This window comes from Gadus chalcogrammus, chromosome 4 (genome assembly GCF_026213295.1).
Source record: "Gadus chalcogrammus isolate NIFS_2021 chromosome 4, NIFS_Gcha_1.0, whole genome shotgun sequence".
Taxonomy (NCBI): Eukaryota; Metazoa; Chordata; class Actinopteri; order Gadiformes; family Gadidae; genus Gadus; species Gadus chalcogrammus.
Window position 1 is genome coordinate 28,322,605 of NC_079415.1, and position 12,500 is coordinate 28,335,104.

Sequence of the window (12,500 nt, forward strand, 5' to 3'; positions counted from 1 at the left end):
GAGGAGGAGGAGGAGGAGGAGGAGGTGGAGGAGGGTGAGGAGGAAGAAGAGGAGGAGGAGGGACAGGAGGAGGAGGAGGGAGAGGAGGAGGAGGAGGAAGAGGATGAGGGAGAGGAGGAGGAGGAGGAGGAAGAAGAGGAGGAGGAGGAGGAAGAGGATGAGGAGGAGGAGGAGGAGGTGGAGGAGGGTGAGGAGGAAGAAGAGGAGGAAGAAGAGGAGGAGGAAGAGGAGGAGGGAGAGGAGGAGGAGGAAGAGGGAGAGGAGGAGGGAGAGGAGGAGGAGGAGGAGGAGGAGGAGGAGGAGTAGGAGGAGGAGGAGGAGGAGGAGGAGGAGGAGGAGGAAGAAGAGGAAGAGGATGAGGGAGAGGAGGAGGAGGAAGAAGAGGAGGAGGAAGAAGAGGAGGAGGAAGAGGAGGATGAGGGAGAGGAGGAGGGGGAGGAGGAGGAGGACGAAGGGGATGAGGAGGAGGAGGAGGAAGAAGTAGGGTGAGGAGGTGGAGGAGGAGGGAGGGGAGGAGGAGGAGGAAGGAGAGGAGAGGAGGAAGAGGAGGAAAGGGATAGGAGGAGGATGAGGGAGAGAAGGGAGAAGAGGAGGCGGAGGAGGATGAGGAGGAGGACGACGAAGATGAGGAGAATGAGGGAGATGAGGAGGATAAGAATGATGGGGAGGAGGATGGGGAAATGAATGAAGGTGAGGACAATGGGAAGGATAATGAAGAGAAGGAAGAGGGAGATAAAGACGAACGGGAGGAGGAGGAAAAAAAGGAGGATGAGCAAGATGAGGAGGAAGAGGGTTCAGATGGGATAAGTAACAGCTTATGGGAGTATTTAAAACCCACATTTCTCTGTAGAAGAAGAGCCAGACTGAGCTTCAAAGACGGTGTTGAAGGTGGAGGAGGTAAGCAAGGTGTAGGAGGGTGTTGAGAAAGACAAGGAGGTGGAGAGGGTGGCGGAGGTGCTGATGGTGGGGACAGTGGAGGGTGAAGGTTCAGGCTGGCATTAAGGTGGAGGAGGTGGAGGGCGGGGAGAGGGGGGTGGGGGTGGGTGGAGGCGTGGCTCACCAGGTGTCTCCACCTGGTCCTTCTTCTTGTTGTTGCTCTCACAGCTGACGTGGTAGAAGGTGAAGAGGAGGTGGTGCTTCTCGTGGAGCTGGATGGGCAGCTCAATCTTGATCTGTAGCCAAGGGACACGTTCATCCATTCACAACACACACACACCCACACATTAGATCAGCACTTTTCCCAATCAAACTAATTCTAGTCTTGATGACATTGTCCTTTGAAAACAAACAGTTTCTATATATAGTGTGGGGCAGAGCCACTTCCTGCGGGAGCCGACCTCGTCATAGAACTCTGGGTTCTGCTGGTGGTGCAGAACGGCAGCGAAGGCCTGCTTGGTGAACAGAGAGCCCCCCGGACGGGCGTAGATACACTGCGATAGAGAGAGAGAGAGAGAGAGAGAGAGAGAGAGAGAGAGAGAGAGAGAGAGAGAGAGAGAGAGAGAGAGAGAGAGAGAGAGAGAGAGAGGATAAATAGGAGATTGCTAAAATTAGAGCTAAAGAGAAAAGTCAGCAAACATACCAACAGTAGAAAATAGATTGATCTCTTGTAAATAATGGGCAGAAGGAATATAGCTTGATTGAACTAATCCTTATGATTTGGGACATATTTGCGTCCTCAAGTCAGGCAGCGAGGGGTCAAAGTTCGAAGGTCATTGGGTTGGTCTGGTTGGAGTACCTTTATTGGCTGGGCGACCTCAGAATCTGAATCCTTGAACTCAATGCAGACCGCAATGTTTCTGGCCTGGACAGGGGAGAGAGAGAGAGAGAGAGAGAGAGAGAGAGAGAGAGAGAGAGAGAGAGAGAGAGAGAGAGAGAGAGAGGCACACAATGGGATTAATGGCCTAAAGTGTCTGATCAGAGCCACTGACATTCATGTAACAGCTGTACCAATTCCTATGGCATGCTTTCAATGGAAACAATAACACAATTATGTTTGCAGAGCTTTGTACAATAATTATATTGCATAAAGGAGGAGCTAGCTAAAGCTATTGTATATCATCAATCAACAATTGACGTTGTTGTGGCGTTAGTGTTGGGCGAGTTTGTGTTCGGAATATGCGTTTACAGAGCCCCTCCCTCCAGCCACATGATTGATCGAAACAAAAACAAAGCGAGAGAAAACGAAGCAAACACGCCCCGGGTTCACCCAGAGTGCAGCCCGTCTCCCAATCAGGCTCAAGACACGAGTCTACAGACTGTCAATCAGGAAATAAAGTCTGATGTTTACGTTAACATTCAGGGCGTTTAGCAGAAGCTCTTATCCAAAGCGACCAACAACAATCGGGGCACACATTCTCACACCGACAGCGGAGTCAACCATGCAAGGCGACAGCCAGGAGCAGTTAGGGTGAGGCGTCTTTGCTCAGGGACACCTCGACGCTCAGCTAGGAGGAGCCGGGGATCCAACTAGCACCCTTACTCTTGCAAGTCAACCCGCTCCACCTCTTGAGCTAAAGCGATCCCGATGACGTGTGAGCCCAGTCCTCGGGGGGGGGAGGGAGGTCGGCTCACCTTGGCGAAGGCCTTCTGCCCGTCGTACTTGAGCAGCCGGGGGTAGACGTACAGGTGGTTGTTGTAGGTGGTGAAGGGCTGGGAGCACTTGGCGATGCAGGGGACAAACTCCTCCACCTCCAGCAGGGCGCTTGACCCGGGGGCCCCGCTGGCCTCGAAGGCCCGCACCGGGAGGTAGGAGGAAGTGACGCAGTCTGAGGGGGAAACAGGAAACAGGAAGAGGTTTGTTTCTTTGATAATAGTGAAGGAAATACCAATAATTACAATGGCTATAACGAATATGGGGACTGTAGCGATATATCATGATAATGGTGATAACAATGCTACTACAAACTCTACTACTAAGTGTTGATCAAAAAAGTATAATTAAAGAATAAATAAATCATGAAAAAAATGACAAATACATTGCCAAATTCAAATATAATAACAGCAGTAATAACGGCAGTTATTACTTATACCTGATAATGTATACAGCCATAAGAGGAACATGTTATATTTTCAGTATTTTTGTGTGTGTTTTTGAGCTCTTATATTTTCTTCTGATGGCTGTATACAAAAATACTGAAGGGGCTTTTATTGTGACAAACTCACTGGTTATATCTGGCGCCACGTTGTCAATGGTTACGTCCAGGTTCCCCAAGATCACCGGCAGCTTGGCCATTTTCTCCGGTCTGTCGGCAAAAAGGTTTAGGCGATGAATAATAGCAACAGACATTTCCCTCACAAACACAAACAAATCAAACAGAAACAGAAGGAAAATACCAATCCCTAAAAACGTTATAATACTCGTACTTTCTGAAGTCGGCCAGCAGTTTAAACATGTCATCGTCAGACAATTTGCTGCTGTCCTGGCGATAGAGAGCCGAGAAGCGAGCACTTTTGTCCAGTTTACCGGAAGCATCTTTGAACACAGGCCTATCGCCAAGGAGAGAAGAAGAAATAGAAACCCAACATTCAATCACAAAAATATAAACAATCACATCTTGTGTTTAAAAGAGCAATTTTATAGCTACTATTAAAACTACTACAAACGTTACTCAGAGACTGGTGTGATAATAAAGCATGAGATTGTATACTAAACCAGTATTGCCTACCTTGCGGACCAGGCGAAAGGCATGTGGTACTGCCCCAGTCTGCTGCAGGCCGACCGGGCGTTCTTCAACACCTTCTGGGCCACCTGCGTCATGGAAAGATACAAAGATAGAAGCTCAATGCATGCATGCTTGTGTCTCCCAGTGCTTACCAACCTGTGGCTCAGTCGCCAGCTTGAGGTTGCCGGATTTGCATAAAGGGGTCCTATGGTGATAATTGACATATAAGCTATAGATAGATTTAGATAGATGGATTTGTTTTTGACGTTTTCAAAGGTCTTGTTTATGTACAAACACCCTCCCTAATGATGCTTAGGCCCAAGCAATGCGCATACGTTCACTGGGAGAGTGGTTTATTCAGTTTACAAATTACTTTCATTTATAACGGTATTGTTTTTTGTATCCCCTGTAGTTCAAATATTATTCTGCAGTGCTTTGAGCGCATTATTCTTGGGTTGTCACGGAAACAGGTCAACAGTTGTATTTGATCGTTACTTTAGTTAATGTTGGATTTGTAGCTCATCGATTCGGAACTGTGACTGTGTGACGTTACTGAACATTATCATCAACGTTATCGGCTCTGGTATTCAACAATTTCGGTATCATGGTTACTAAAAACATCCAGGAGCGAGGTTATGTGGTGTGGTGGTGGTGATGGTGGTGTAGGGGTGGATGATGTGGGATGGTGGTGGTGCTGGGTGTAGGGTGCGGCGGTCGCCCGTGCCTTGACTGAGTCGGAGCTCTTCATGTAGGGCTCCGTGCAGTGGGCGATGCCCCCCTGCAGAACCTTCTCCACCCGCGCCACCAGGAAGATGTCCGGGTGGGGGCAGGTCACCGAGAACACACCCTGACGGGGGTACGACAGGGCGGCCTCCGGCAGCTCCCCGGCCAGCTTGTGGAACCCCGCCGGGGACGGGGTGGGGGCCGGGGGAGGGGAGGCCGGGGGGGAGGTGGGGGAGGTGGTCATGAGGCGGACCAGGGGGTGGTTGAGGTCCACGTGGAAGTCGGCGGAGATCTTGCGGCCGTTCTGCACATCGAAGAGGGAGAGGATCACGTAGAAGGGCTCCACCTGTTGGGGGGGAGGGAAAGAGACGGTAGAGAGAGAGAGAGGGGAGTAATGGAGGAAGGGGGAGAGAGACGATAGAGAGAGGAAGAGGGAGGGGTGGGAGAGACACGGCAGAGAGAGAAAGGGGAGGGGTGGGAGAGAGACGGTGGAGAGAGAGAGAGAGGGGTGTAACGGAGGAAGGGGGAGAGAGACGATAGAGAGAGAAAGGGGAGGGGTGGGAGAGAGAGACGGTAGAGAGAGAGAGAGAGAGAGAGAGGGGGGAGTAACGGAGGAAGGGAGAGAGAGACGATAGAGAGAGAAAGAGGGAGGTGTGGGTGAGAGAGAGAGGGGGGAAGAGAGAGAGGAAAGGGTGGGAGAGAGTCGATAGAGAGAGACAGGGAGAGAGAGAGGTGGTTGAGTGAGAAAATATACAGGGTGTAAGGGAAATAGAGTGAGAGAGATATATGAGGGAGGGAGGGAGGGAGGGAGGGAGGGAGGGGTGGGAGAGAGAGAGGGGGGGGAGAGAGAGGTGGTTGGAGTGAGAAAGGAACAGAGTGAAGAGGAAGTAGATTGAGAGAGATACGTGAGGAAGGGATGGAGGGGGGAGAGAGAAGGAGGGAAATTTGGAGAAAGAGGGAGGGAAAGAGAAAGAGCGACGAGATAGCATGATAGAGTAGGGCGAAATGGATCAATTAGAGAGAGGGAAAGTGCCAGAGAGAGAGAGAGAGAGACGGAGAGCGAGACAGAGAGAGAGTGAATGAGAGAAGAACAAAGAGAGAGACAAAGAGAACAGAGGAATGTCATTAGCAGAGAGCGTTAAAATCCCGTTAGCAGAGGTAGTAGACCATGTTTAACTCCAGGCCGATGAGATTGTGTTGTAATTGCGTAGCTGCAGACCCACACACACATCAGCTGACAATGTACTCTACGGATCATGTTGCTTTTCCATTACACATCACTGCTGTGTGTGCAAGCATTTTGGGCAGGGTTTGCCCAAGTCGATCTGAGATTACTTTCGCGTCTCTATGTCTGAGCATTTATGTGTGTGTGTGTGTGTGTGTGTGTGTGTGTGTGTGTGTGTGTGTGTGTGTGTGTGTGTGTGTGTGTGTGTGTGTGTGTGTGTGTGTGTGTGTGTGTGTGTGTGTGTGTGTGTGTGGGGGGGTTTGTGTGTGTGTGTGTGTGTGTGTGTGTGTGTGTGTGTGTGTGTGTGTGTGTGTGTGTGTGTGTGTGTGTGTGTGTGTGTGTGTGTGTGTGTGTGTGTGTGTGTGTGAGTGTGATATATGTGTGCATCTGAGAGTACGTATGTTAATGTGTATGCACGTGTGTTGACCTGCATGTGTGTGTGTATGCATGTTCATGTTTGCACATGTGTATTTCTGCATGCATGTGTGTTTATGTGCTTATTTATTTGTGTGTGTGTGTGTGTGTGTGTGTATGTGTGTATGTGTGTGTGTTTCTGCATGCACATTTGCGTGTGTGTGTGTGTGTGTGTGTGCGTGTGTGTTTGTGTGTTTGTGTATGTTGGATTGTGTGTGTGTGTCTTTGTGTTTGTGCACACATGTTTGTGTGTGTATATGTTTGTTTGTGTGTGTTCTGACATACATCTTTGTGTTTATATGTTTGTGTGTGTATGTGTGCGTGCCTATGTGTGTGTGTGTTTGTGTGTCTATGTTTGTGTTTGTGAGTGTGTGTTTGTGTGAGTTTTGTATTTGTTGTTGAGTTCCAGGCCACTGGCCCTCCAAAAACTTTTTGGGCCTCAGGGAGTGACAGCAGGAAACCAGACTGACCCCAGGCCCGTTGTCATGCCAGCGTTCATTTCCTGTGCCAGGCTTCAGGAATGTGCCTTTTTATGTGTGTAAATGTGAATATGTGTGTTTGTGTTATATTTGTATATATGTGTAATACATGTATGGGTTAGGGTCACATATCTTATTTGTACTGTCTGCGTGTATATGTGGTTATATATGTACATGTACTGTGTGCGTGTGTGTGTGTGTGTGTTTGAGGTTGTCTGCACGGGTGCGTGTGTGTGTGTGTATGCGTGACTGCGTGTGTGTGTATATAAACTCACGTTGGTGGTGGGCCCATCCTGGTCGTCTGTGATGCAGCTCTGCAGGTTGAAGGAGAGGTTGTGACAGGAGACCAGCACTCTGTTACCAAACTTCTCCTCAAACTGACCCACTTCTGGCTGGATGCCAGACAGGTCCAGTTTCTATGGAAAAAAACACAAACAAAGCAGTTGAAAAAAATAATGTACTTTTTAAAATAGAATAGAATAGAATAACTTTATTGTCATTGCATATGTTACAGAGCAACGAAATGACCAGTTACATTCCGTCCAAGAAACATAAAAGACAGTGTGGGGAGACAGGACGGAGAGACTGTCAGGTGCTCGTTAGATAAGAAACATGCAGCCCTCGTTAGACAAGAAAAATAATGTATATCATATAAGTTATGATATACATAATATATATATTAAATATACATGACTGCTGGCGTATTTTCATATTATATGTATACATTAACACATTTTTAGTCAGGCTTTGTCCGGGTCACCTGTGTGTCGGGGTCCAAAGTGAACAGCTTGAGGCGGGTTTCGCTTCTCATCTTGGACTCGATATCCCTCGCACTCTGTCCACAGCAAAACAGGAAGCGCATCACAGTTCAGCAGGAAGTCGATTTATGTTTAATAAGAAGGGGAACCAGCAAAAGATTAAAACATTGAGGAAGTACAATATTTATTTCACATCTATCCTTTCCTTTGACGCAAGGCTAAACATTTAGGAAGAAATACAAGTCCATCGGGGTGCTTTTATTCTGAAATAAAGTTTCCTCATCATAATTGTTCAGAAAATAAACAGTCAACAGTATTTGTTCCCCTATTCTCAATGTCTGAATTATTTTCCAAACACTTTAGTGGGAATCCTTAAATGTGCCATTCAGGTTTTTTTATAGCTGTTTCAATGAGGCATATCCACTTGACGCTGGCTGGCTCAACAGTCCTAACTGTCCTGGCCCGTCTGGCCTCTTGCTCTCTGTGTTTGGACCTTATGCATATTTTCCCAGATGTCAACAAGGTTTTCCCCGGCAGGAAACACGAGCAAGATGGCGTCCAAAGCCACAAAGCTGGCTAGCTCCACATCGCACAGCTGTTTTGCACTAGTCTCAGTTCAACGGCTTTTAAAACGACTAAAATAGCTTCCGGAAGATTCATGTGGAACCGGCAGCTCCTATGATGCCTCTTTTATAGCCACTGTTATGAAATATTTGTACACAGCATATTGCTTAGATTACTGTGGTTATTGTGTGTACATATTTTGGCTCTGAGATGTAAGAACGAAAATTCAGCAGAGATCAGCAAGGTAAGCATATTCATTGGCAGGGGGATAAAAAAATTCTAACAGGGGGTACCTGAAAACTGTCATGGAAAGTTCCGGAGGAAGAGTCTGTTTTGCCGAGCTCCTCGTCTGTGGGACAGATTAGCAATGGCGGCTGTGTTAGCTAATGGAATTATACAGGACATTAAATTGAATTAGTCCCATGGCAACCGTGTGCTTGGACATCTGTACAAGACGGCACGGGGACGAGCAGAATCAGAAGTGAATTTACCGGAACATACCGTATACGCAGGCTCTGGACTCAACTGCTCAACTCAAATTATTAATCAGAATAATAACACTAATCCTAAAAATAATAATACTGAAAACTTGAATGCATATGATACTACAACTACTATAATAGTAATTACATCAATAATGTTTCAATTCCCTTATAACAATAACAATTTCTAACAAATAAAAAGCAATCAATTCTCAATAAAAGTAGGAGAAGAAGTGACAAATAATTTCAAACAAACAAGCCAAAACTAACAAACACACATCAATTCACACACGCATGCATGCACAAACACACACTAGACAAATACACTAACCCCCCCCCACACACACACACACACACACACACACACGCACAAACACACCAAGACAAACACACCAAGACACACGCACACACAGACACACAAACACAAATACATACACACACACACACACAAACACACACACACACACAAAAACACACCAAGACAAACACACCAAGACACACACACACAGACACACCAACACAAATACATACACACACACACGCACACACACACACACACACACACACACACACACACACACGCACCGTCATGCAGCTCCCCGTTCTTCTTCTCCTGCATGGCCTGCTCGAAGCCGCTGTGCAGGATCTTGTTGAGCGTCCCGACCCACTCGTCCATCTCCGCCTCGCCCTCTGCCGCCAGCAGGTACGTGCTCTTGTCCTGCATCTTCAGCTCGAAGGCAAAGCGCCGCACCTTGCTGTTCTGTACGCAGGCACACACACACACACACAAATACATAGAAGGACGCGCACACACGCACACGCACGGAGGAACGGACAAAACACACACGCGCACACACAAGTGCACACACATATGCAGACATACACACACACACGCACACAGGCACACATACACACACACACATTCACACACACGCACACACACACACACACAGACATGCAGACACACACATACACACACGGGCGCGCACCCAGGCAGACACACACAGGCCCGCATAAACACACACACAAACACACACACACACACACACACATACATACACAGGCACACACACAGACACACACACATGCACACCCACGCACACACACACAAACACAGGCACACACATACGCACAAGACAAACACATAAATACACAGGACCACCCACGTATATGAAACATAAAATCAGGTTTCAGAGTTAGGGGCGGTTGAAGCTCATTGGTGCCAGGTTCGAGGGTCCATTAGGGAGACGAGGCGATGTGGGGGAGTGTGCGGTCAGTATTGGGGTCGCGGTGACCTGATGTCTGCCGATATCTGGCATGAACAGACGTTCAGTCTTTTACACGGAAAGTTATCGACGCCAGGCTGGCATACCCTTAGGAATCCATAAAAAATGGAATCCATTAAAACGCACAATTATTCCCCATTTACTTTACCTGGAAAATAAATCCAACAATGATAGACCTGTTCCTGCCATGAGATTCCTCAGGTTAAGTTAAGCGGTCCGTCACGCCTTTGCTCATCTGTGGCCCCAAAGCGGCCCGTAAAAGTTGAATTATACTTTAAGGCCAAAGTCTGATACTTGAATTATACTTTACAGCCATTATAGAGATATATATAATTTTGACATGTGTGTTATCTTCTCTAGTTTATTAAACTACCCGCGCACCGGTACATTATCAAACCCATGACAAGTGCTATGAGCGACAGTTGCTGTGTTCTGAGTGACGCCTGTGTATTAGGTGACAGAAGTAGAGCCAATAGGGCAGCGACGTTGACATCCAAAATGGCCAAGGCAGCGTCCACGTACACATGTCTATGGTTGAGTCCACTAACTCTGCCCAGGTACATAGAAGAAGCAGACCCATAACGAGCAATCCACGGGACACCTGTGTTAATCCCGAGAGGACACCTGTAGGAGCCAGTAATGATTTGATTGTAATATTATTCGTTTTGTCATGGTTCTTATTTGTCATTTTATGTTTGTGTGATTGCGGTGTAAACCTGTATGGAGGACCAGAGGGTGAATGGGTCGCCGTACTTTTCTCAGCCAGTTTTTTTTGGTAGAGCGTCAAACGAGGAAGCAAGCCCAACCTCAGCCTCTCATCAACTTTGAGTTTGTTTCAGGTGGTCACTATAACACCTCTGCGCAAAAGGTCCGACGTCACTTCTGTTGGTATTTTAAGCGAGATCCCAAACAAACAGAGCCAGCTCGCCCCTCCCTTCCGCGTCTCGTGCATCCAGTAAAAACATCAAGAACGCCACAACACCCACCCCTTGTCGCTGATTGGTTGTCATACTATTTATTTGAGACCTCGGAGCATAGGCTGCCTACAGACGCATGGTTTTCTGAAGGCCTGCTAAAGGGGGGGAGATCATATGAATGTGATCATTTATGTTTCGGCCTAGAAACGCTGATACAACATTTAAGGGAGAAGGCCCTGGGTGGGGTTGGTCCTTTAAGGGAGAAGGCCCTGGGTGGGGTTGGTCCTTTAAGGGAGAAGGCCCTGGGTGGGGTTGGTCTTTTAAGGGAGAAGGCCCTGGGTGGGGTTGGTCCTTTAAGGGAGAAGGCCCTGGGTGGGGTTGGTCCTTTAAGGGAGAAGGCCCTGGGTGGGGTTGGTCCTTTAAGGGAGAGAAAGGCCCTAGGTGGGGTTGGTCCTTTAAGGGGGAGAAAGGCCCTAGGTGGGGTTGGTTACCTGGACAACACCCATGCAGGAGTCCAGGTAGATGGTTCCTTTGGGCTCCTTGGAGGTCTTCTCATCCTTGTAGAAGTTGAGGTTGTAGGAGCCGTCGCCCAGCTGGGCCAGGTGGAAATACCTCCTCTTGAAGGACTGAGAGGAGACAGGGGGAGATAGGGGGGGGGGGGGAGAGAAGGGTTGAGAGAGGGAGGGGGGAGAGATAGAGAGAGGGGGGGGAGAGGGGAGAGAGAGGGGGGGGGAGAGAGGGAGAGAGAGAGGATAGAGAGCGAGAGGGAGTCAGAGGAGAGAGGGAGGGAGGGGGGAGAGAGGGGGAGAGAGGGGGAGAGAGGGAGGAAGAGGGAGGCAGAGGGGAGAGAGCGAGAGGAGAAGAGAGAGCGAGAACACAGGAGAGAGATATAGAGAGAGAGAGAGAGAGAGAGAGAGAGAGAGAGAGAGAGAGAGAGAGAGAGAGAGAGAGAGAGAGAGAGAGAGAGAGAGAGAGAGAGAGAGGGGGAGAGAGAGAGGGGGAGAGAGAGAGAGAGAGAGAGAGAGAGAGAGAGAGAGAGAAAGAGAGAGAGAGAGAGAGAGAGAGAGAGAGAGAGAGAGAGAGAGAGAGAGAGAGAGAGAGAGAGAGAGAGAGAGAGAGAGTGAGAGGCGAGAGTAAGAGAGAGAAAGGAAGAGAAAGGGAGAGAGAGAACATATGCAAGGTAAACAGACCATTAGAACTTATAAAACCAGTAAACCATGGCCTCTGGTGGCTTATGGCTTAAAAGTTTCCACTGACTAAAAATACCCTGTGGTGAACACAGGGCTTAGGGACCACAAAGAGATATCTATCGACCTACCTCTCATGAAGATATGTGAATATCTTCTCAATATCGTGACATTTGAAATCACCAACCCCAATTCTACATTATTTCCCAATCATGGGGTACATTTTTTTCAACTCTCACGCAATTATCTTTGAATCTACTTTAATCAGGCAAAATTCAAATTTTCGCGGAGGAGTCCGTTACTGAACAAATAATGCACTGTTATTAGCAAGGGGGACTGAGAGAGGGGAAGAGAGAAAGAGAGAACGATAGAGAGACAGAGAGAGAGAGAGAGAGAGAGAGAGAGAGAGAGACTGACAGAGAGGAAGAGAGAGAGGAAGAGAAAAAAAGAGAGCGAGAGAGAGAGAGAGACAGAGAGACAGAGAGCGAGACAAAGAGAGAGGAAGAGAGAGAGGGAGAGAGAGAGAGACAGAGATAGTCAAAGAGAGAGAGAGTGAGAGAGAGAGAGTGAGAGAGAGAGAGAGAGAGAGAGAGAGAGAGAGAGAGAGAGAGAGAGAGAAGGAGAGAGAGAGAGAGAGAGAAAGAGAGAGAGAGAGAGAGAGAGAGAGAGAGAGAGAGAGAGAGGGAGAGGGAGAGAGTGACAAAGAGAAAGACAAAGAGAGAGAGAGCAAGAGAGACCGAGAGGGAGGAAGCGATAGAGAGAAACTGACAGACGGACGGACAGAGAGGGGACTGAAGGAGCGT

At 48.1% G+C, this 12,500-nt stretch overlaps 1 protein-coding gene across 5 annotated transcripts in view; it reads right to left on the minus strand.

Moving 5' to 3' along the window:
- The window catches only part of LOC130380729 (dedicator of cytokinesis protein 9-like), a 78,098-nt gene that overhangs the window by 29,136 nt on the left and 36,462 nt on the right, over positions 1 to 12,500 (minus strand). For all 5 annotated transcript variants that reach the window (XM_056588038.1, XM_056588035.1, XM_056588037.1 and 2 more), the window contains exons 7-19: positions 11,002 to 11,136; positions 8,893 to 9,067; positions 8,119 to 8,174; positions 7,264 to 7,338; positions 6,779 to 6,919; positions 4,387 to 4,731; positions 3,666 to 3,748; positions 3,364 to 3,486; positions 3,163 to 3,242; positions 2,572 to 2,765; positions 1,736 to 1,801; positions 1,338 to 1,430; positions 1,061 to 1,172 (exon numbers count right to left, since the gene is read on the minus strand). In XM_056588038.1, the coding sequence (XP_056444013.1) occupies positions 1,061 to 1,172; positions 1,338 to 1,430; positions 1,736 to 1,801; positions 2,572 to 2,765; positions 3,163 to 3,242; positions 3,364 to 3,486; positions 3,666 to 3,748; positions 4,387 to 4,731; positions 6,779 to 6,919; positions 7,264 to 7,338; positions 8,119 to 8,174; positions 8,893 to 9,067; positions 11,002 to 11,136 (1,678 nt within the window). The remainder of the gene's footprint in view (positions 1 to 1,060; positions 1,173 to 1,337; positions 1,431 to 1,735; positions 1,802 to 2,571; positions 2,766 to 3,162; positions 3,243 to 3,363; positions 3,487 to 3,665; positions 3,749 to 4,386; positions 4,732 to 6,778; positions 6,920 to 7,263; positions 7,339 to 8,118; positions 8,175 to 8,892; positions 9,068 to 11,001; positions 11,137 to 12,500) is intronic.